We start from the raw sequence: 25,037 nt of genomic DNA, 5'->3' as shown, positions 1-25,037 counted from the left end.
AAAAAAGTTTGAAAACACTTCCTGAATTTGGTGGTCGTGAGGGAGCTGTCTGGGTTTTGGTTTTGTATAAACCATTGTATTGGGTAGTGTTTTTGCACTGTGATAACTGTAACAGTTCAGGTCTTAAATCCCTTTCCCCAGGGTGTTTAACAAGAAATCTAATCTTGCATGCTGTTGTGCTCCTTCACCTTTCATTCCAAAAGTCAGTTTTGCCATTCTGTCTTCATTGCCACCTTGTTGCCCCCTTTTCCTTACTGAAATGGTTTCTACCTTTGCCCACACACATCTCCACCAGGGGATCTGTTAGATAGTATTAAGAAGCAGAACATTCATTAATTAGCGTGATCTTCTCAGGAGCTTGAGATTATACTAACTTTAAGACTACTACAATGCAACAGTAGCACCCAATTTAAAAACAAAAGGAATTCACATGTTAATTCTCTTGAGGGATGGGAGTGAGTGAAGAGCATCTGGTCCTTCAACTACCAGCTCTAATTTGACAATATACTTATAATAGGAATTACTCTTAGGTAGTCAACTTATTATCTGTGAATATCTGAAAGAAACATGCCCCAAGGATCTTCATCTCCTTGGGATTACTTAGCCATACTAAGCATGTCCAAAGAACTTTCACTGAAATAACGTTCCCATTCACCTACAAGCATCACCATTTCTTTTATATGACATAAATGAGCAGATCCTCAGCTGGAGTCAATCAGTGTTAACTTCACTGGAAGAAAACTGATTCATACCAAATGAAGGTTTGCTCTAAATTCTCCGCCCACAAAACAGGTGAACATCCCATTCCAAGTTTAAAGAGTTTTGCAAATCTGACAGATGTAGTTTTGAGAAGAGGGACTTATTTCAGTAGGCATTATGCACTTGAGTAAGTTAGATGTCTATATACATCTGAGGCCCTGGGCCTTAGCTACAAACCTGTAATGCTGTTTCCACTGGCCTCCATTCAATCATGGAGAGTAATACAAAGTGCAAGCATGCTAGGAACACAAATGCATCAATTCCACCCCCAATTTCCAGTAGGGATGTGAATGATTAACCGGTAAACATCACCCTTACTGAGTGACACTTACTGGTGACGGTTAACCGGTGGACTGGAGCAGCCCCTGTCTGCAGCAGGTAGGGAAGCCTCCCCCGCCCACCCATTTAAGCCATTAACCAGTTAAACATAACATTTAACTGGTTAACCCATTGAAGGGATTTTGCATCACTAGTTTCCAGCACAGGGATTCCTACTAATTACAAATATGGCCCTGAAGGAAAGTTCTGCCAATCAAGTACAAAGCCAACTGTATCTGTCTAGACACTACATCCTTTCCCTGCCACGCTTTTCTTCCAAAATTCAATAAACATTTCATTGTTTCAGAGCACAGAAATATCTTTCCATCTCTTCTCTGGTAAGTTTGTTTAAAATGAGACATGCACTGGCTGTGCTATGTCAGGAAATCTCATTACAGGCCAGCATTCAAACAAATCCAGAAGGACAAAAGATTTTTCTAAATAAGTCTAAATTTATTCATTACCTAGTTAAAAAAAGTTTGGATTACAAGTGTATGGACAGTATAAAAAAAGTACAAAACAGGTTCCATAGATTTCTAATACATTAATACAAAGTGCATGACTACAGACAGTTCATCTTGCATTATACTACAGGGAAAGGAAGAGATGGGAGGGAGGAGGGGAAGCAGTCTATGGTTGAAGTCTAGCAATAAATAAATAAATACAGAAGTAGAGATGATCCACATTATAGCACATCCTACCACCAGTACTGCAGCCATAAGTATAGAAAAATCATTGACACCAACTCAAATGTAAGTTGGTGTGTAGATACGGATGGCTGCAACTCTTGCATGGGTCTTAAAGCAGCCATTCTAGTTATCCATTTGATTGGAGGTGAAGGTATACTACATAGTTTTATCCTCCCTTGAGAATTTAATGTATTAAAAAACCCACCACACACACAAGAGGGGGCACTAAAACAAATCTCCATTTTCCCCAACATCCCACTAAGAAGTTTTATTTAAAAGAGCAGAAAACAAAACCTTCCCCACAGCACTAACTTTCTGCTCTGATGGTGGGGGGGGAGGGGGTATCTTTTTGTAGCTCCATTTTCATCCCCAGAAGGTCTGCCTTTCAGAAAGTGAGCTTGCATTGAAATCTAGCCTACAAACCAACCTTCAGCCTTCTCACCAGCCTCTAATTGTAAAGACAGAAACAGAAAGGGGGGGAGGTAGGGAACCCAAAACCAACCCTCAGTTTCTAGCAGCCCTTTGCAGAATAAACTCAAAGATAAAAGAAAATCCATTCCACATATTATGTAAGTTAAATCTTTCTAAGTGACCAGGAATCAACCAGGAGCTAAAACTACAGCTCATTCTTTGAGGAAGCTGTTTTTATCCTAAAGAAAAAGTTGGAGCATCAAGGAATGTCACAATCATTTGCACACAAGTTTTACCAGGAATCTACACAGGAAATGTTAACCCTTTGTTTTGCCAACAGAGCTGCCTCTATTTAGACTGGAGTAATTTTTAATACCACTTATAGAATTTACAGTATGTCCAGCATGCATGGAAATGTTGCTTAATGTAGGGCATGTCTACTCTGCAATGACAGGGTGTGACTGAAGCTCATGTAAGTACCCAACTAGCTTTGATCTAGCTAACACTGGTATCAATAGCAGCATAGCCATAGCAGGCGGTGGAAGGCTGCCCAGGATCCTGGCTAGGTACTCAACTGGACAGCCCACTATGGAGTCATTTTGCCACAGATTCACTGCTCTGGTACCTGAGCTAGCTGGATGAAAGCTTGCTCAGGTATCTCTCCATGACCTCCAATTGCACCCTGGGATTACAGCATAAACATGCATAAAGTTCACAAGACCTGAAGAGTACCAGTTCCAGAACAGGAATCAGAAACCCACTGAATTTCATGCTTGGATTGTTGTGTTTCAATTCCTTGGACAGAAGGCTCCCCCACCACCCACCCACTCTATGGTTTTGGTCCTGTGTCATGTCGAAAGCCAGCAAGTGGGTCTAGAAATGGCACAAAACTTGAGACCATCCTGCAAGAATTCAACAAATAGAACCCTGAATGCACACCTAACCTGGACCCCAGGCAGCCTCCATGGTCATCTCTCAACTTAAATCAACCTGACAATCAATAATGCACAAGCCCTAGGGTTTGCTAATGTGGGATGCCATTGATTGGGTTACTGGTCACTTGTATTCATTTCTGAGTGAAGGGAGAACTAGGAGGTTATATACAGATGTCTAGACAGTGTGTGCACCTTTTCCCTCTGCTGTTCTTGAATATTTAAGATTTAGTTCTCTCGTGCACTAACATTGCTCAGACTGGTTTCTGCTACTGGTTTCTGCAACTATCTGGCCTTGTCATACAGGAATGAAGAAACTATTTGTCCTTATTCAACCGTCAGTAGTACAGGTTTAGCATACCAGACCTTTTAAAAAAAATCATGAACATTAAAATATTGTGAAGGAGTTAAAGACTTCTATGCACTAAGTCCATGTCATGGAATCACACATATCAAATGATACATTTTCTCTGGAAGGGAAGGGGAAAATCAACTTAGAACATGCCTGACACAGCCACTTCTTCTCTCAGTACAGAAACATTAAACTACATACACTTTATTTACAACAAACCCACCCTCAAAAGTTCATTCATGGAAGGGATGGGTAAGGGAAAGAGAAACAAAAACAAAAAACCTCAAAGACAACCTCGCAGCAGCATTCAGCTTTGCTAAGTGTTCCATAGAATCTTAAATATTATGTAGTCTTTCTGAAAAGATACAAACCGGCTTCAGAGTTTGTGGAACTGTAGCAGTAAAAACACCAAAACAGTTCTAAGGAATAGTCTTTTGGCAGCATAGCAGGTGTCCAAAGTGAACGAATAGTCACTTCGAGCATTTTCCAGACAATTACAGGCTCCATATACACCTTCCCGAAGTTAGCCAAGGAAATCACCATTCTTCCTGGTTGGAGATGGTTGGAGATTGGGGTCCTTCTTGTTCAGGTTTCTCAGTTGGTGACTTCTTATTGCTACAGCAAGGTTTGAAGAGATGAGTGTCTATAAGGACTTCCCCAAAACGCCCTTTGTAAATTATTCCACAGCAAACTTTCTGCCTGGGGAGGGGAAGAGATGGGCAGATATAATTTTATATATAAAAATAGAGAGAGAAATAAGTCACAGTCATACAAAAAGTTAAATTTATTACAACCAGGACACTAGTGTTTATAATTTCCAGGGCCACTTGAATACCACAATGATGGGCCCCATAGAAATGCTTAAAAGATTCAGATCCATTTCAGTTCTGGGGGAAGTTTCACACATAAAATGATAACAAGAAAGAATCACAGGCACAAACAAGCCTGCCAAGAAAAACAAAGCCACACGTGCAAAATCCACTAGACTGCTTTAAAAAAAAAAAATTCAGTCTAACCACTTTTGGTTTACCACTTTACTACTTCAACTAGATACAAAGAAATACACACAGCTGCTTCTTTGCCAAAGTAGAGTAACTAAATGCACCTTTAAGAGGCCAACTTAAAAGAACATAAGAACGGCTTCAGTGGGTCAGACCAAAGGTCCATCTAGCCCAATAGTCTGTCTTCTGACAGTGGCCAATGCCATGTGCCCCAGAGGGAATGAACAGACAAGTAATCATCAAGTGTTCCTTCCCCGTCACCCATTCCCAGCTTCTGGCTGAGACTAGGGACACCATTCCTGCCCATCCTGGCTAATAACTATTGATGGACCTATCCTCCAAGAATTTATCTAGGCAGTGAAAATCACAGCCATTGCAATTGGAGAGGTAGCATAACAAGGGATCACTGCATTTTATTTTACAGTGTCCGACAAATGCATAAAAAATCTGAACACCACGGGGGAAAATCCTTCAGTTTCTCCAGCCTCCCAAGTTTCTGATAAACATTTTATCACTGACCCATGATCAGTTAATTGTCAGAAAGACATCATGACCCTCTGACATGAGGTACACAGAGACTAACCTTAAAATAAAAGGCAAAACAAGAATTTATCTCCAAGTCCAAATCTATTCTTTCTGTACTGTTAAATTACTTGCCACATCCTTAAAATGCCATCTCTGTCACCAGCTGTTTGCGGGGGCTGTTAAATGGCTTTGTCTGCTTCCTCAGCAATTAGGTGAATTGCAGGCAGGACAGATGTGTGTTGAGTTGCTTTTTACCTTTTCCAGTATGTGAGGTCTAAAAAGGAGAAGACTGGTGTTCTGCTGGAGCCAGGGTTCATCTCAGTGTCAGAGCCATCATCAGACTGGTTACTGTAGCAGGGAGACTGAGCTGGTGAGGCACTTGAGGTGGTGCTGTGGGCATCAGAGTCTACAGGAAAAAAGAAGATGAATTCATTGCATGCAACAAGCTTCTTTACTCACCCCAGACCCAAAAAGTCTGACACAAACAACACTAGTTTGCTTGTCTCAAGACATCTACAATTTCCCCCATCTTACCACTTCCCCTGCTACTTCCCCACCCAGAATCACCCAGCTCAGATATACATCATGTCCCCCTTCATAAGCCCCTCCCAACTCCACTCACACGATTCAATGATTACATAAACACGTATGCAATTTGGCCAATGAACAATTAGCTACTTTGGACAAAGTTTTAGGAGAGCAGCTTATTGCTACTTACTGTGACGTTTGAATTCCTTTTGCAGTTTGCTGATTTGATTGCTCTTTATTCTGCTGCCAGAGAGAGTTTTCATTTTCTTTGGTTTCAGTGTTGTTTTAAGACTGGGTCCAGCCCTTGCATCTACCACCTGAAAAGCAGCATGGATACAGTCAATTCCCTCTGCCCACAGTTCTCAATCAGGATTAGGGTCTGGTCTATGGATAAACCTGCTCTAGTTTAATTAAAGTTCTGTTCACTTGTACAACTTTGGGTGTTGAAACTCTTGCACGTGGCTTATATCAGGCCTAGTCTACAAAAGAAAGTAAAACTAGTTTAGAATAGTTTTAGTTAAACTAGTGCTCTTCTTTGTACATAAAAGGTTGCAGCTTAGCTTGCAACTGTAAAGAAGGCCAGTTTAAATCAAAGAGTGTCCACATTGAGTTTGCACAGACTTTTAAATCCATTTATGCTAACTTCTAGTGTTTATGCAAGCTCCAAGCAATCAATGGTAGGTATGACTCCCTTGTTACTATCAAAAATCACCTCTCCTCCCACCAAAAAAAAAGCCACGTTCACATAAAAATGGCTCTCTTTTCAAACCCAGAACGGATTAATACATCAGATCACAGAATGGAAATGACTGTGTTGACAATCATTTTAAGTATTTGACTGAGCCAAGTTGATTTACATGTTACTAAGCAAGTCACTTTGTTCAAGTTTCCCCCCCAAAAAGAATTCATATCTGGGCTGAAGCCAAGTCTGGAATGTTTAGTCTCAAGGGAGAATTTTGGATAAATTTATGAGCATGAAAATGAAAGTGTTACAAGAGAACTGTCTCCAGAAATCACTTGTATCTTGCACATGTAAACCAGCAGAAGGCAGGGAATTGTCACACTACAAAAATTTCAGAGAAGCTTTTACCAGTGCTGAGAGGCATGAAGAAAAAAACCTGGTGTGTCTCTAGCTAATGGAACGGACAAAAGAGGTATATGAATTACAAAGAGGTTAAAAAAAGTCAACTAACATGATTCCAGTTTTTTTTGGATCCCGCTGGCAGTTTTTTCCATCTTTTCACCAAAAGGACACACGCATTGCAGATATCTCCTGAGCGAGCTTCATGGAGCCTAACAAGAAAAAACTCTGGTTACAAAAGGCTAAATAATAAACAATCTAATTAGCATACAGATAGAAACAATACATTCTCGGGCTGAGATTTTCCAAAGTGACTAATGATTTTGGTGGCCTCTTTTATTTATTTATTTATTTATTTATTTATTTTAATGCCCACCTTGAGACACTTTAAAAGTGGGTACTCTATAGAAAAGGATTCACTACTCGGGATAATCTTGGCTTGACCGTATTAGAACAAATCTCATCCCTTAAAGTTCATTTTGAAGTAATCCTATGAACGCTTCATTCTGCTATTGAATATCTGCTATATATTTGAAAGTTTTTGTCCATCTGTTCGAGAACTCCTCCTGACCAGTAAGAGCGAGGACCACCAAATTCAGTATGAGGCTTCCTCTTATCATAACTTAAAACACGGTGAGGGTTTGTTTGTGCCAGGAAAATGGCATGTGCCTGGAATGGGATTGCTTCTCATAAAGCCATGCAGAATCCCCAAGAAGGACTGCCCCAACCCAAAGCCTTCAACCCCCATTTGTAGGAACATTGCTGGCTATTCCCTTTCATCCAGGAGCAAGGGGAAAGTGCACAGTTTGCTGCATCCCTTACTCTGGCTGGGGTAGATAGGAGGCAGATGAACTTGGAACTGCTCCAGCCAAAAGACATGCACCCCATCCCAGATGTACTCACTGGAGCTGGAAGAGGAGGAGGAGGGGCTGGGCCTGGGCGCTAGGGTTGCCGGTATTTTCGCCTCCTGGCTGGAGGGAGGGGGAGAATTCAGAAAATACTGACATTAAGGGTCTGGTATTTTCTGATTTTTTTTTTTTACTGGACTGGAGGCGAAAATACCCGATACCTGGCAACCCTACCCACTCTCCCAGCTCCACCCCCATCCCAGAGCAATGATTTGCATGAAGCATGTACATTTTCATTCTCTTAAAAAAAATTTAGCTCAGGACCCAAGCAGCATGGGCTAAATCATCTAGTTTCATATAATTTCAAATAAGAACTCTGATCATATAGGAGTGACATGTGTACAGTCCAGCAATTAGAAGTTGTAAAGACTGGCATGAAGGCTATACTTGTTTGCTTTCAACAAGCTTGTTGAAAATTTTTTCCCTACAACTAAATCATTCCAAAAAAATTTAAAGAAGGGACTAGATTATGGAATTTTTTATGGATAGTTAAGTGAAGGACTTTGAAATACTGTATAAATGAATGATGTGTCTGGGTTAGACAAGCCATTCTTTGATGAACTAGTATAAGGCTGTAGGTTCTACCTTGCCAAACATATTGGAAAAAGCATAAAAATAAACCCCAATAGCACACTGCAAGCTTCAAAACTCGAGAGATACACACAGCCAGCAGAAATCACTATAAAGAATCATAGGAAAAATCATTTCTAGACAAAGAGAAATACAAGGAAAGGCAAAGAGAGGCATGATTCTACAAAGACTCACTCAAGTGAGCAACTTTTAATGAGTAGTTCCAGTGTTGCCATTGAGGCTCTTTAGGTCTGTGATTAATTTTACACCTGAAGTCTTTTCAGGATTGTGGCCTACCAATCTCATGCTAGCTAAGAAAACTGGGATGAGAAGGGGAAGTCTGAGAAATATGACACAGATTTCTCCACAATCAACACTTTTATGGAAAATTAGAATGTCTCTTGTTGCACTAACTGCTATCGCTAATTACCAAGTAAATAATTTTAAAAGTCTTAAATAGAATTAAAAAAATTAGGTGTCGTCAAGCAGGAACTTGATTCTGAGACAGTTTGAGGCGGCAAAATAAGATTGAAAAGAGTTTCAAGATTTTTGTAACCTAGTTCCAAAATGCTAAGATGAATTGTTAAGCTACTGCTAAATTAATTTTTAAAATTATACAGCATCCTTCACCAGAGCTTTGAAACTTCCTAATTTCCAATGCCTTTTAATAGGGAAGTTAATTCTTCAGGCTTATTTTACACAGCAAAAGGCTGAAATAACTACCACTGAGAGACAACAATGTTCCCACTGCTTGATAGGATTAGCTGGAACAATGACAGCTACTTACAAAACCTGTTTGGGCTTTTAAAGATATTTATTAGCTAAGAAATAAACGTTTATTTAGCTATGGAAGATTTTATAACTCTCAATATAAACTCCTGGGGTCTGACTCTTTATCCTTGTGAAAAGCAAGTGCAAAGTATTTCCACTCTTATTTGACAGCACTTTGCCATAGAGAACCAGATGGTATGGGACAGGTCTTTGGCCAAGGTCAGCTGTGCTGATTCACACCAATTGAGGGCCTGGCCCCATGTTGCCTGCCTCCCCATAGTAGAGATATGAGGAAGCTAAAGCCTACACTAGACTTGATTCTGGTCTGTGCCTTCAGTACCTCACTTTGAGCAAGGCTGACAACTTTTCATGGTCAGGCCAGGCCTACACAACCAGAGAAAGTCGACTCAAGATATTCAACTCCAGCTACATGAATAGCTTAGCTGGAGTCCGTCTGTATCTTAGTTCGATATACCATGGCGTCACCACTGGGGGAGGTCAAGGGGAGAAACTCTCCCGCCAACTTCCCTTACTCCTTGTGACCCAGTGGAGTACTGGAGTTGATGTGGGTGCCGTCAGCTATCAATTTAGTGGGTCCTTACTAGGGACGTAAAAGCAGTTAACCAATAAGCATCAGCTTACTGATTTCCATTACAGTTACATGCCAGCTCTTTGGGAGTGGGGCCAGCAGTCCCTGCCAGCCCTGCTCTTGGGGAGCTGGCATGTAACCAGCTCTGTGTAATACTGCAGAGCCAGCAGCAAAACCGGCTCCCGGGGAGTAGACTGTCACCCGCACTGCAGGCTCTTGCAGTATAAAAAAAGTTATATTATAGAGCCCACAGTGTTAGAATTTTTACTGGTTACATGGATACCTTTTAAAATGATTTTTTACATCCGTAGGCCTTACTGGACCCACTACAAAAAACCCTTGGTAAGTGGAGACGAGCCCTTCGAGACAAACCTGACCAACTGAAATGTAAACCCAATTTTGAATAGCAGAGGAACTCACCCAAAGCAATTCTGGAAGTCTTTTTCATAACGCTTACTATCAGTGAAACGAGAGCTGGAAGACTTTGCTCTGCAGATACAGCACCCCTCTATACTCCGGTACATCTTTGGTTTATGGAAACCAAACATCTTCTCTGCAGGAGTCTGTAGAACAAGCAGAAACTGTCATTGTTATCACTTTAAGATACAGCTCAAGCATCATTTAGACTAGAGGAAGGAGCAGATTCATGTGCAACTTTGAAAACTGATGTTACATCACAGTCCAGAATAGGCAACACCGAGTGGAATTGCTAAATTATGTATTGTCATATCGCAGTCCTCTCAGGACGGGGTGGGCAGTAATTTTCACGGGGTGGCGGGGAGAGCACTTGATGAATTTTGGTATGTGGTCACAGACCAGCTCCACCACTGCAGAAGAGGCGGGGCCTGAGACAGAAGGGGCAGAAGTACAGAACTAGATTTCCCCCAGGAAATCTGGGGCCCGAGGCTTTGAATTAAAAATACAGCAAAGGGCTCACAACTGCTGCTACTGAGTTGCCTGGCAGCCTAGGGTTGTTAGGACCACATGACCTGGAGCCCTTTTTAATAACTGCAGCAAACCAGGGCACCTCCTAGTTAAGACAGTAGAGGCAGGGCCAGGAGCCCTTTAAATTGTTGCTATTTTAATAGCCACAGCAACCCCGGGTGACTGCTAGGCAATGCTGTAACAGCAGGGCCGGGAGCTGTGAGCCCTTTAAAGGGTTTGCAACTCCAGCCCCTGCTGGGATAGCATCAAGACTGGGAACTGGGAGCCATTTAAATAAGATCCTGCTGCTGCTGCCACAGCCATCGCCTGGAAATTCAGTGGCACAGGTAGCAGTATATAAATAGAAAGCAGGTAGATGCAGTCTGTGGGCCGGATTGAAGTGTTAGGCCGGCTGGATGTGGTCCCCAGCCCTGTCCTATGACAATTGTTTAGAACAGGCTTCTCTTTGTCAAGCACAAAGAGCTGATGACTCCTGCACCCCAAAGCTGTGGGGCTTAGTCAAAACCAGACACATGACGAGACCACCTAAAGAGGAGTTCTACTTTTCAGAGCCACTCTAGAAAGAGAATGATGGGGTTCCCTGACACTCAGTGACTCTGCAGCAAAATGTATTCAGTTTACAAGTCAGGAAGTTGTTGCTAGCAGCCCCACTCTGCAAACTCAGCTGTGGCTCTGGCTTGCATACCACTATCAGTAATCCTGAAATATATTATGCATGCAGGTAATGTACAGTTGAGGTATTTGTTGGATTCCTAAGAGGCAACTTTTTATGTCTAAAATCAATTTAAGACAAAAAAAGGGGGAGCCCCAAGTTGATCCCATCCTCCAGTTACTTTCTACAATGGAACTGTACTTAGGCCCTTACCTGACACAGCACTTAAGAATATGCATGATTGATTACTTGAGAAGCGCCATTCCAGTGCTCAAAGTTACACACATGCTTAAGCTGTTCGCAGGCTCAGGGCCTTATTGCAAAACAAGTTTTTACAGGCCACCCAAAAATTGAAACCAGTCTACGTCAAACACAGAGGTACCATTCACAAAAAAGAGAGTCCTTTTAAATGACTAGTGTTGCAACTTTGGCTAATACAACTCTGTTTAGAGAGCAAGGTTTGCCCTCAGTGCTTATCAGCAAGGACAAACAGCCAAACTACACAGAAAAGGAATAGCTGCTTAGTAGCAGGAAGCTACAGGCAGGCAGGAGGATCTCAGCAGCAACAGATGTTAATTTATAGAATGAGAAAATGAAAAGGTGACACAAACAAGATAAGGTGTGAGAGGCTTTGGGGTTTTGTTTTAAAAAAAAAATCAAACCAAAAGACCAGGTGATTACATTATCAGACACATCATGAAAACCAGACAGTTGACATTGAAGAGCGGTCAGCTTAGAAGGTTAACACACAACCTATGGACAGATGAATTTCACCCTTCTGTCCGTAATTCCAGAACCACTTCAACTCTTGTGGTTAGCTTTTTAAAGCATTGGAAGGAGAACATCACAGGAGGGTTTAAGCTAAGCAATAGCACTCCTAGACCCCAATGGAGAATATCAGGATCTGGAGTCTTGTATAAAAACACAACCATGGTAACACTATCTCAGAAGCCACCTGAGTAGTAAGTGGTTTTAAGCCACTAAAAAGACAGAATGGTTTATATTTTAGTGTGGTTCATTAAGCCAGTTAATTACTTCTACTGCAGTAGTTCCAAATGCCACCAATCAGACTCAGGTCTCCTCCGTGCAAGGTGCTGTACAAATACAAAGGAAGATGGAATCTATGCTCCAATGAGCTGGGTTTGACCAAGTCTTTTGCCTGTTCATCAACAAAAGGAAACTTTCTCTGTCAGGTCTCAGGGGCTTCACCACGAGATCCTACAGAATCCAGGCATTTGTTTTCCAGAAAGATGAAGTCTCAAGCCCGTGCATTCAAGAAGTCCACAAAATGTGACTTATATAGTGCTGCCTTCGGGGCTCTGCAGACAGAGCCTGAAATTGCCTAAGGCCCAAATCCTGCTCACAGCCCAACCAGGCATGTGAGGAAAGCTTAATTTCCAGTGCTCTCCCCAGGCCATTCCACAGCCATCTCTCTAGCCTCAGGGCTGGACTTGGCTACCAGCCATTCTATCACTTGTGTGGGAAGAACAGAAGCAGCTGATCCACCAGACCAAGTCTTCAAATTCCAGTGGCAGCTCCCATGCAGCTGGGCTCTACAATTGACAGGTGTGCACATCTCCAGCAAAGGCTGCCCAAAAATCCTGCCATTGCCACCCATGAGCCACAAAGGGCTTTGCAAGATGGTCCTCTCCCCATCCCGGAGTGGTTTGCTGGATAAAGGCCTGCTACAGCAAACTAAAGGCACGTTCTGGCCAGCAATCTGAAGGCTCCTCAAAGATTGATTAAACTCAAAACTCCTTCTCTGCTCTTGCATAAAGAAGTCTCCAGCGGCACTCAGCCAGCTGAGGTACTTGGTCATTTCTGGCAAAGGAGGGAAGAAAATTTGGTTCCATGAAATGCAAGTCGGGAAGCTAAAAACAGCAGCAACACAAATAAATGTTTAGTCTGTCTTCCCACTATGACAGCATAGAGCCAGTGGGCATAATATAAAGTCAGGTATGGTCCAGATAGTCTCCCTTGACAGGATGTACCTTGGAGAGGGGAGGAGAGAAAATCATGGCTCCAGGTATTAAGGAGTTATATATTCCTCATGACTGCTTATGCATTGTTACCATTCCATGTGCCCCTTCAAAAAGATAGAACTGTATTTAAACAAACCCTTGGAGAGAGAGACAGTGATCATATTCACCTGAGAATTTAACAGTTAGTTTAAGTTTTGTTTATGGCAACTCAACATTGAGCCTCTAGTTTGACACTTTACTTTAGAACGGGGTGGGGAACCTCAGGAGTGGGTTTACCTGGATACAGCCCCCAAGCCTCAGCCTCCCTCCACCCCAGCATTGGAGAGTCCATGCGGGTGCTCCAGGTCACCCTCCCCCCACGGCCTCACTGTGGGGCTGGAGCCCATCTACTAAACTGGGCCCCCCTCTGGCTCTGGTATATGAGGAGAATGTGGGGAGTGTCCTTTTCCTTCTCAGTCAGCGACTATGTCAGTGAGGGTTTGTTTTTCTTTTTTTGCTTCACTTGTGTGTGGCCCCAGTCTGATTTTTTGGGGGCAGAGGCGCTGACCCACAGAGAAAGGTTCCCCGCTCCGGCTTTAGAAAGTCTGGTGAAACTAATTACCCATGTAACAAACACCTTGATCGTTACAGAAGAGGCAGGGCATGGAACTGGTCTCGGAAGTTTGTCTTGATCGTTCACTTGAGGAACAGTTACAAACTTGAGTCTCCAGGAAATTCTGGCCTTTAAGGGGAATGTCTCAGCTACAATGTAGTAGTACAAGAACCACCATTTCACAATTAACACTTGAAGGATTGGCATCAGATATTTATAGTAAATATTCTTTTGTGGGATGCTGCTTCCCCCTTTCTCACAGGCGCAGCCTTTCAGCAGCAAGTTTCAATAGAAGGAAAACTAGTGCCATCTGTTTCCCAGCTGATGAACAGCCAGCAACAGTATCACCATATATCCTTCCTGTATTGAGGAAAAAGTTACTAGAGAAGCCACAAGTATAACAGATTTCTCTGCGACAGCTGTGTCCAAATGCAGTATTATAAATGGAAGGCGTCAGGGCACAGTCACATTTAATCCTTACAATTGCCATTTGAACACTGCACACCAAGCGCACATAGATCACATAAGAGTGCAAAGGCGCGTACCAGCATGGCTATACTTAAAGCAGTGTCTGCTTTTCCATTCTAAGCCATAATTATGTGCCAAGTCATTGCTGAAACCTAATTTCTATAGGAGCGAGGCATGTTTAAGGACTGTATAACTAGGCCCTTATATACTTTCTCTTGTAAAGTTTTGTATCCTAAGATACCAAATTAGAAACCTTGACTTAGATATTTAGCTAGTCTAGTGCAAATGCTGAGGATCTGGCCTTGAATGTGCAGACTGAAATGTATCCATATCAGACAGACATTCAGCTGCTGTAAACAGCCCCAAAGTTAAAGGAGAGACATCAGTTTTCACCAGCTGAGGATTTGACCTATTATATTTAAATCCATTTATACATCAGATTGGGTCTTTTAAACAGCCAGCCACGTAAGAGTCAGAAGGGGATGCTACACGGCAAGGAATTCTGGCTGAGGCAAGACCAGATTCCTTCTTGATCGCTGAGGGAACCCACCTGTGCTTCAGAAGCAATGGTGGAAGTAGACTGGTGCAGGTGTGGGAGGGCTCACTGTACCAGCCATAGAGAAGGGAGAGCCTTGTGAGAGTCCCCCCCCCCTTTTTTGGTTATAAACAAAGACAGAGCTGCATGCACACCACACTCATCTACTTGAATTCTTGCTCAGCAGCAAATCTGACACAATCTGAAAGGATGCAGGGTGCCCTCTCTTCTACAATTGTACTGGCTGAGTTGGGGCTGAGGTAGAGAGGTGGGGACTGGGCCAATCTCAGACCCCTTTGCAGAAGGCTAGCATCATGAGAAGCACTTTCAGGCAACAGGGGCGCTGTTTTCTAACAGATATGGGGCTAACCCACAAAATAGGGGAAGATAGGAAGAAAAGACTCGAAGATTTATGGATGGCTGGGCACAAAGCTAACCTACACAAAGCTACTTCCTCTTTCATGGACCTGTCAGGACAAGAACTGAGGGATCTGAGTTCCCCCTGCAAAAGGTGATGCTGACACTTCTCTGCAAGAGAACTAAAATGCTCACTCTGTGTAAAATGGAAATAAAATCGGAACTCTAATCTCTCCAAGAGACAGAAGAACTAACTTTCAGGGATTGATTGCTGTGTGGTTGAATGCTTTCTAAACAGTGAAAAGAAAATGGGAAAGGGTGGCTATTTTCTTTTGCCTTTCAAAATTCCTCCAGCATTTTTCCTGACCACAGAGGTTGAAGGGGAAAAAAACCCTACAAATTAGAAAGGATGAGTTCAAAGATTTACATCAATTCCATTTTTACACCCAAACAAAACAAAAAACACAAACCTGAAATCTGTGACTATCGCAGACAAATATTCCTTGGCAGGTTACAAAGAAAGCAGCTTATCTGAAAGGCAGAAGGATGGCATTCCAAACACTCCACACCAGCTCTATTCCTGCCTCCCTGCTCTAGCCCTGAACTCATTCACCCTTTGCACAGTCCAAATTCTTCCCTCAAGATAGGAGTAAGAAGGAACCATGCTATCAACCTAACTTCTTCCTCTGCCCCACAACCATCATCTAGATTCTTGCCTGGTATAAAGCAGTGTAGCTGCTCTGAAGTCAGTGGAGTCAGACTGGTTGACAGCAGCTGAGCATCTGGCCTGCAGACTGCTCCTGTCAGCAAAAGTCTTACAACGCGGCTTTGTACTGCACTTAGATAAAGTGGAGAAATATCCAAGAGAGTGTTTTGTAAGACACTAAACTCTGATATTCCATAAGCTCTGGAATGCACACCTGCACAGGAGAACAATGGCTTCTTCCAGAATGGCTTGTGCCACTTAATCAGCTAATCAACTAGTTGATGGAATTTCCATTGATTGGTTTATCAACTTCTCAGGAAGGGAACTGCAGAGCAGCAGTCACATTAGCTCCTGGCCCTGGGAGCTAACCCTGCTGTGGCTCTGCCTTTTAAATGTATTCAGAGCTGCCAGGTGGCTCTGAATACATTTAAGGCATGAGCTGGGAATCAACTGTTCTGGCTCACGCCTGATCCACTCTACTGTGCTTGTGCTTTTTAAATGTATTAAGAGCCACCCAGCACCAGCTCCTGCTCCTCCACATGCTGCCTCTCTCTGATAGTCGACCATACAATAAGCATTTGCTCATCGGATAAGCAACTAGTTGCTTACATCCTTACTTCAGGCCTCTCCCTTGGCTGGGATAAACTAATATAATTCCACTGAAATCAATGGTATTGCAGTTTCCACCAGTTGAAGATATGCCTTTGAATCTTTGATAAAGAAGCAGTCACTCCCCCCAAAAAGGTGTCTCATCCAAAAGGAGACCTTCACTACACAGTAGGGATGTTAACGACTTACCAGTTGTGGTTAACTGGTGGGGGCTGGAGTCCTCGGCAGGAGGTTGCTCCAGCCCCTCTAGCCTAGCCAGATCAGCCCCTGACCAGCTGGTCTTGAATGCCCCCCCCAAGCCACCTGCCCCATTTAAATGGGTTAACAAATTTCACTTAATGTTAAACCAGTTAAGCAGGATTTTACATCCCCAGTTAAAACTGGACCTCAACCAGTTGTATTTTAATGTGCCTGAAGTGGAAAGGCTCCAAGGAAATTACCAAAAAACATAGTGTCAAATAACAATGGTACTTTGATCTTCATAAAAGGAGAGAATCCAGTGTAAAAAAGTGTTCCAGCGCAAAATGAGAGGACTAGGATCTGAAGTGTGCAACTTTGAAACTCGTGCTGGTGAAAAGAACAAGAAAATGTTTCAGTCAAAACTGTAGCTACATTTTATAATGAAACTTTGCCCTGTTCATCTAATCATGTAATGTTCCATTTACAACAAGACCAAGGAAAAGTTAGAGCTGTTAAAACTAGATCTCCTGGAATGTTTTTTCCCTCCCATACCATATATGCTAACTCCTGTGGGGCTAGTCCTCTGCAACAATGCTGTACTCTTGATACTTATGTCATTGAGCTGGATGAAACCACATAAAGTACTGAATTCAAATGACAAACAATGGCTTTGTAGAGGAATTAGAATGGTTGACATCTCTTTACTGTTCTTGAGCCACCTGAAACAGACTGTGTCAAAAGTATTATGGGTAAAATTTTCAAAAGTCATTTATTCATCTCCAACTCACTGACTTTCAGTGAGACACAAGCACTAAGTTACATTGTCAAAATGGCCTAAATTTTTAGAGGAAAACCAAGTTGGGGGGAGGGAGGAATGTTCCATCTGCAGCTGTTCCAACTTGAGCCATGATCTTATTACCTTCTACAATCTAATCAGGGTCAGGTCCAGCAAACTCTTGGATGGGAGATCTCCAAAGAAAACTTGAGGTATTGTATGAATGGTGCTAGGGATTCAGTTAGTGACGCTCATCCGAGTCAATGACAAACCAGTGGCTCAGCCTTATGTTTGGGGCCATGTGTTTTCTGAGGTGCAGTCTTGTACATGGCATTTGAAAAAAAAAAAAAAAAAAAAAAAACCAGTGTCATGAGCACCAGTGTTCCCTGTAATTTTTTCCACCCCTGAGCAGAATGAATTTTGTTATGTGCAAGAAGTGGAGGTGATGTGCGGCACATCACCTTCATATTGGTGCACATAACAAAATTTGTGTGGCAGGAATGAAGCTGGGGGTTCTGAGTACGGGAGGGGGCAGAGGGTTGGGATGAAGGAATGTGAGGGCTTCAGTTGGGGGTGCAGGTTCTAGAGTGGGGCTGAGGTTGGAGGGGCTCAGAGCTGGGACAGAGGATTCAAGTGCAAAGACTCTGGCTGGGACTGGAGATAAGGGTTTGTGGTGCAAGAGGAGGCTCTAGGTTTGGGAACGGGCTTTGGGGTGGGGTGCAGGAGGGTGCTCATGGCAGCCAGGTCCTCCAGGTGGGGCAGGAAGTAGAGGCTTGGACTTACCTGGGTAGCTGCCTGCAGGGGCTGCTAGGGAAGGTCATCCCCCCCTCAACCGCATGGGCAGCAGCAGCCTCAGGGCTTGAGGAGAGAGTGACCTCTCTGTGCTGCAGCCCTGAGCCCTTGCACAGGGCCATGGCAGTTCCCACAGCCATGCAGTTTAGGGGGAACTATGATGAGCTCTTGTGAGATTGTTAAAGTTAATGTTAAACATTTACTTACTTAATACACCTATTTACACACACAGGTTAAGAAAAGGGTGTCTGTACATCTGGATATAGTGCTTAGATTATCCCCAAAGTTTGTTTTAAAAGTCAGCATGGCTATTTTAGTAAGAGCAGTACACCTGACAGGGGACTACAGCTCAGTGAAGTTTATTATTATGTTGAAGTGCAACATGTTTTATGTACGACACAAACAGATCCTTTTTAACCGGAGTAATCCAACTCATTTTTCCTGTTGGGACTTTGAACTGAGACTATACACCAACGTATTGTCTGGTAATCTACTAAGCAAGAGCCAGTCTTCAGAGTTATGCAATGGAGTCCCAACCCTCCCTGCTGGTTATCCCCTCAATTTTCAAACCACCTCTCCCAACCACACATGTTTTGTTTTTTCTGGCACCTGCTTTTGAGCACTGAAAAGCCTCACTACCAACTGTTGCTTCAGACTTGAAGGAAACTGGCAATATTCATAACTGTTAATCTCACACGGTGCAACAATGTGTTAAGTCACAGAGTGCTGATAAAAATGAATGATTACAGAGCACATGGGAACCCCTGCCCCCATCTGCTCACTAACAGTTAGGTGACAGAGGGAGAATGCTCAGCATTAGCATGCACCATAGAGGCCCAAGACTGTCACTGTTTTAAAGGCGGTTTTGTGGTCCATTACCTATGGTGGTAATGTGGTCCTTTAATTCCTACGAATTTTAGTTACATTTTCACAAACTTGTCTAGCAAATAACTGACTTGTGTCAAACCCCACAAATGTTAGGCTCCAGCTCTCAAGTGAAAGTCATCTTCAACTAACGGGCGGGGGAGGCGGGGGGTTCAGAAGAGAGACAGAGGCCAGAGCACAAGTCCTTCAAGCTTTCAGTGGCACCTGGCGGGGAGGTGGGTGTCTAATATCTTTAGGTGCTTTGGAAAATTCCACCATGATCAAGCCTTAGATGATATCACTGGCAGTTTTGCCATTGGCTTTAATGAGAAGACGATTGGGCCCTATTTACATGCCTAGGACGTGATGCAGTGCTCACTGGGGAGGGGGGAGGGAGATGCCATTTACTCCAAATGGCTTTGCATCAGGCCCCAAAATCCTGTCAACATTAGTGACATCAGAAGCCTTATGCACCCATTTTATTCTAGATCTCATTAAATCTGTTCCACTTATTTAAAGACAACTCATAAGAACTTGCTCAATAAGCAATGTTCCCTCTAATCTTCTTCATCCATGTGCTAGGCACAAGCCACAATACCCCTGCACATGCTCCACATATAGCCTCTCACCTTTCAGAAGGAATATGGTAAGCAGCTGCACTGCCACTGCTTGGGCTGTGCTTGGTGTGTGGATAAACAAGCTTCAAGAGAGTCATCCTATCACTGTTCCCTTAAAGAAAAAAAAATACACTTCTGACTGTAGTTTTTAGTATAATGTTTAGCCCCTGCTGAGGATGTTAAGCACTTGGGCAATTTTGAAAGTCCAGCCTCAGAATATTTAATGGTTCTTCCCTCCCCCACTCACCTTAGGTCCCTGGTTATTTACTGTAAATGCACCTCCCAAGCTATTTGAAAGTCACTTGCCCATTGTCAATGGCAAGGGGAAGTTTTTCCTGTCAGGGCTGCAGGGCTTCACCCATTAGATTCTACAGAATCCAAGCATTCACGTTCAAAAAAGATGAAGTTTCAAGCCCTTACAATCAAGGAGGCAACTAACTAACTAACTAACTAATCAGGCATACAAGTCTGAGATCAGCCCACTCATCTTGTATATGTAAACTCACTTATGAAAGCGATAAAGCACACACAACTATCTTCCAACAATTCACATGTTGGCTGGTTTAAAATCCTTAAAGCGATTAGATACTGTTATGGACCAACTGCTTGCCAAAGTATGCTAAGTAAGTGAAACTACAGAGTTTTCTTCATTTGCATTCATCATAACAAATGTCATGTAATTTGGACCCAGAAGACTGCCAACCTAGAGAGGAAAAATCTAGGTGTTTTAGGAGGGACATATGCATTGGGGCAATGGCAGCAAAACACCACAGAATGAGACAGTCAGCAGAGTTTTAGATACAGAAGGAATTCAGGATTTTGTCAGTGATTACAACTAGTATACTGTGCTGAACTAGATGGTGCAGCAAAAAAAAAACCAAACACAGAACCATGACAGATATCCTTTCAAAAACAGAACTGGGGATGAGCATTTTAAGGGAAGAAGATAGTCTTTGATGCGAAATGACATGGATGAAGATAGCATTCCAGATAAACATACTCAAGTGAACACTTAATTTTTTTGTATTACAACAGTTTGCCTTGATATCCTGTTTTAGCTTTTAACCCACAACTAAATTGGCAAACCCCCTGAAAACAGATTTTTGTAGTGGGCATGATAATGGGGTATCACAAAAAAAGATGTTTAAGAGTCATTTCTCTGCCTAAAAAACCCTTGCAGTAAAAAGATGCTCCAAATCTGATGACGGAACATACTGGTGGCAAAATGGTAAACTAAGGTAGTTATTGGACCACTACTGCCAGATAATACAGCTTATGTAGTCATATGCTTTGAAGAGAACATAGTCCCAAACATCCCCTCCCCTTTCTCTCACACACACCACACACACAGATTCTTCCTCAGGGCTAAAATCGTAGCTCCACCGAAGTCAATGACAGGCCTCCCATTGGTATCAGCCAGGCCAGGATTTCATGACACGTTTAACCTGCAGTCTGCCTGGTGCCAATACCGAAAGGTTCATCCTGGCAAAGTTTTGTCCTTGAGCTCGACCCGAGTCAGGGAGGAACTAAACTTAAGGCAAAAGGCCACTTGGGAAGAGGCAGGGGGGAAACAGCAGAGGGCCATTCAGCATCAATGCGCAGCAGCTGTACCGCACTGCCTGCTGGAACAAAGACCACCCACCCCCAGTCACCTCCGCAAGGACGACCTACTTTTCAGAGAGGCCATGATGATCAGGTGGACAAGCCCGAGGGTCACCCGCACGCTCTGGCGTAGGCGTGCCAAGGTGACCAAGCCCCAAACGAGGATGCGCCCCAGGAGAAAGCCCGGCGGGCTGTGGCGCGCTACGGGAAGGCAGGCGGTGGTTTCGGAGAGCACATTGCAAAACAGTGCGTGTCACGAGGTCTCGGCGAAAACGCCGCGGCTCGCCTTTTAGTCAGGGCGAGGCTCCCTTCCCAACTCCTCAGCACCGGGGCGACATGGAAGGCAGGAGTCGCTCCCGGGAAGCGGGGCCCCGAGCTCAGCACTGTGTGCAGGGGATGGGAACAGGCGGCCCCGACCCTTTGAGCGCGTTAGCCGCGGATGCCGTTGAACTAGCCTTGAAGTAGGTTTTAAACCAACCAGGTCTGCCCTCCCCCAGGACTCACCCCGGCGGGGACATCGCATCGCATCCCCGCCCCCCCTCCCAGCGCCGGCTGCAAGGCGTGGTGAGCAATCGGGGGTCACAGTGGCGGGCACCGATTTTCCGCACGCCCCAGTGACACTCACTTTCCTATCGCACGCTGTTTGGCTGCGGGTCTTGTCCGGCGCTGGCTGCATGGGAGCCACCAAGGGGCACCCGCCGCCGGCCAAGATCCCGAGAGAAAGTTACCGCAGCGCGCTGCCTGCCAGAACAAAAGGGGCGAAATCGTCCCGTCCCCCCCCGCACCGTGCACCACCATCTAGCTCAGCAGCACTTCCTGAGTGGTGCACACGCGCGCGCTTCGCGCTCATGGTGTCCAGCAGGGCCCTGCCTTCACCTCTCCCTGCACCGAGCTGCCGCCGCTGGTTCCTCATGGCTTCCCCCTGACGTAATTCAAACATGGCAACAGTTCCACTTCAAAGGGGGAACCTGCAGACCTCCCATAAACACGCGCACACCCGGGGGAGGACGCCGTGCAAAGAACCTTTAAAAAGGTCTTCAGCCACCCCCAGCCAAGCCGCCGTCGGTACCCAGCGTAGCTTGGAATCCGCTGCTGTGTAGACCCAGCAGAGTGAAAGGCGCTGCCTCCTCCCGCCGGCTTGTAGACACAAACACTCCTGCTCCTCCATGCACGCAGCATGGTCACCTTGCAGGAGCGTGCACGCTCCTAAACTTTAACTCCCCCAAAGTCTTCCAGGCACTAAAAGTCAAGCTCAAAACTTCCCCAAGATACGAAACCTGTCGCAACAACCCCCCCCCTTCTTCTCCCGCCAGCCGTCCCCTCGTTATTTAATCACAGCCCGAGTTTCGGTGAGCCGACTGGCTTGCAGACACAGTTGCGGAGGTAGCACTGCCTGCAGCACATGCAAGCCCTTTGTTTTCCCTTCAGCCTGGTTTTGCCTACGTGCGGCATCAAGGGTAGGTCGGACTGTTTTGTAGAATGCACTAGATTTAAAGATCACGCTAACTAGTAAGATCAACTAGACAAAACACACACAAGCCCCCGCGAAACGGATAATTTAACTAGAAGTTAAACTGCGTTGGATTCTACACGGAAACATGTTAACTACAAAGAGGAGACAAGAAATGCAGTTAACTTTCGCTCGCCCTCTGCTTTGAAAATGGCAAGACGCCATCACTATCAAATCGCCCTATCCTAACGCTAAAAGGACACCTCTTTTCGATAACAAGGTATTTACAATAGAAAAAGGGTATTAAAAACGAAAGCAAGCCTGCGCACCTAGTAGCACGTGTCACGTCAGCTTGCACACACTGCCTGTCCATTTCAGATTACTTGGAGTGTGCAATCTCGACATCTCTTCTAAAAACAAGCCAACAAGTCGAAGAGAACAGTTTCCCTATTCCCCTCCCGCCCTTACAAAAAAGAGAAAACGTACATTGCCGTTGCAATGGATTGCCCCCTGCCACTCACGACGCAACAACTTCTGTGCGCTCAAAAACAAAGCCACAGGTGTATAATCTGCAACACAACACGTACAAGATCCCGGAGAACGTTCGAAAATGGAACATTTCTCTCTTAACCCTTCCAAACTCAATTCGGTTCTGGAATCCCGAGCGATTTAGGCGCCAGGACTCTCTTTCTTTTTCTCATCATGACATCCGCATCTCTCGCCCAAGCTGAGCAAAGAATGCCCAACCGCGTGCATACAGTAACGGGCCGCAACGGACCTGGGAAGCAGCACCCGCAACAGGCCAAGCTAATCTCACCCCACTTCACACCCCAAGAAGTAAACCAAACAACCCCATGTCCGTCTCTTAAAATTGCTTGACATGACTCTACGAAGTGGAAGGAACTTTACATTTTCTAGCCTCCACCTCGTTACAGAGAGCACTAAGAAAAGAGTCTTGAGCCATTCAAAACATTCACTAAGCGACGGTTTGATACACTCCCCCTTACTACGGCTCCTGGAAGAATGTCCCTTACACTGATATTTCCCGATAACATCCTGATCTGGACATACAGCTTCTCTAGCCAACCGCACTGCCTGGGATCACTTTTCTAGTTTTTTTTCTTCAGAAATTAACTCGCCCTCTCTCTTCGGAAGAAAACATTTTGATTTCACTTGAAGGAAAGTCCCCGGGTGAACTGGATCTGGAACAATGCAAGCGGCATGTTCGCCACAATATAAGTTTTAAATTGATAGGTCTTAAGTTATTTTTTAAAAGGAAGAAAAATAGATTGCCGCACACCGGTCAGCGTGTGTCAAAATTGTTTCGGACAGGAATGTGGCTACCCTGCAGCTAAAGGGAGCCTCCAAAAACTTGTTTTATTTAACAAAACGCCTGGTTGGTAAACGCAAAAAATCCCCTGAAACCAAAGACGTTTCTCACTTCTTGGATAAAAAAAACATCCCAGGCGGAGAAAGAAAAATTAAATCACTTACCACTGAATTGCAGCCACCAACAAATCAATAGCGTGGTGCGTTGTGCGCGATGAATCCCCCCTCCTTCGCGGAGTACGCAACCTCGTTGTGTTGCACCCCGAGTCTGCATGCAACTACTGCTGGAATCAGTTCTCATTTGCATAGGTCGCTTTCTTCCCCCTCTTTCTGCGCAAGCGTGGTTCCCACGGCTCAATTCTACTCAATCGAGTTCTTTTGCATATGGGCCCCATTGTCCTTTTAAGGGAGAAAGGGCCGCGCGGGAAGCCTGGGAGGAGGAGGCGGTGCGGCTCATTGTGACGTTGGCGATGACTTCACACAAACAACCCACTCTCCACCTCCTCTCAATGGAGTAGGAGGAGATTGTAGCAAATGGAATCACAACAATGAGTGGTGCGGCTTCTGTGCAGTACTCTTGCGGCGAACCGGCTCAGGTGCTGCAAAGCTTTCCTTTGCAAATTGCTTAGGAAATCTTCTGCCAAATGTCACGCTCAGTCACGACTCATTTCAGTGTGTGTGTGGGGGGAGGTGGATTTTTGTATGTGTAGAGGAACATCGGTGCCTGTGAGGGAGGATTTGGATTATCTTTCAAGCGAGATACTTGGGATTACAGAGGCTCTATGGATACCTGTTTACAAAGAGAAACTGAGGAGCCTGAGATATTTCCTTTTAGAAACCAAAACTAGCCTCCACTACTATCTAATGGGCAGCTAATCCCAGTTTGCTCACTCTCATTTGACAAAGAATTGACCATGTCAAAACTTTTTAAACTGTCTAAAAATAATACCTATCAAAGAAGAATGTCCTCTTTGGGCCTGGCTAGACGGGAACTCAACTGCATTCTTGCACCTCTGGGCCAGAGTTCCCAAACTTTTTCACAAAATAGACCTTTAAATACAGAGACTCTTCCAAGCAATTGCTTAGACTAGAAAGTAATAATAGCAATAGTAAATACTGTACTGTGATCAGTTGGTTCTCTCAGATCC

General features: G+C 44.2%; 1 protein-coding gene across 2 annotated transcripts; it reads right to left on the bottom strand.

Annotated features, from left to right (window-relative positions):
* Window positions 1–1,311: 1,311 nt before the first annotated feature.
* On the bottom strand, window positions 1,312–24,277 carry SINHCAF (SIN3-HDAC complex associated factor). Of its 2 annotated transcripts, XM_006135417.5 has the most exons (6): window positions 24,055–24,277; window positions 9,855–9,997; window positions 6,709–6,808; window positions 5,706–5,832; window positions 5,243–5,393; window positions 1,315–4,160 (listed from the first exon to the last, which is right to left on the bottom strand). In XM_006135417.5, the coding sequence occupies exons 2-6, from the start codon at window positions 9,980–9,982 to the stop codon at window positions 3,998–4,000; spliced, it is 669 nt and encodes a 222-aa protein (XP_006135479.1). In that variant the 5' UTR covers window positions 9,983–9,997; window positions 24,055–24,277; the 3' UTR covers window positions 1,315–3,997. The 2 variants fall into 2 exon arrangements, with proteins under 2 accessions (XP_075796726.1, XP_006135479.1); XM_075940611.2 differs by lacking the exon at window positions 24,055–24,277 and having other exon boundaries at window positions 1,312–4,160.
* Window positions 24,278–25,037: the final 760 nt, after the last annotated feature.

The sequence above is a fragment of the Pelodiscus sinensis genome, chromosome 1 (assembly GCF_052426305.1).
Source record: "Pelodiscus sinensis isolate ZL-2025 chromosome 1, ASM5242630v1, whole genome shotgun sequence".
In the NCBI taxonomy this organism is placed as follows: Eukaryota; Metazoa; Chordata; order Testudines; family Trionychidae; genus Pelodiscus; species Pelodiscus sinensis.
This window is presented reverse-complemented; position numbering and strand designations above follow the sequence as displayed.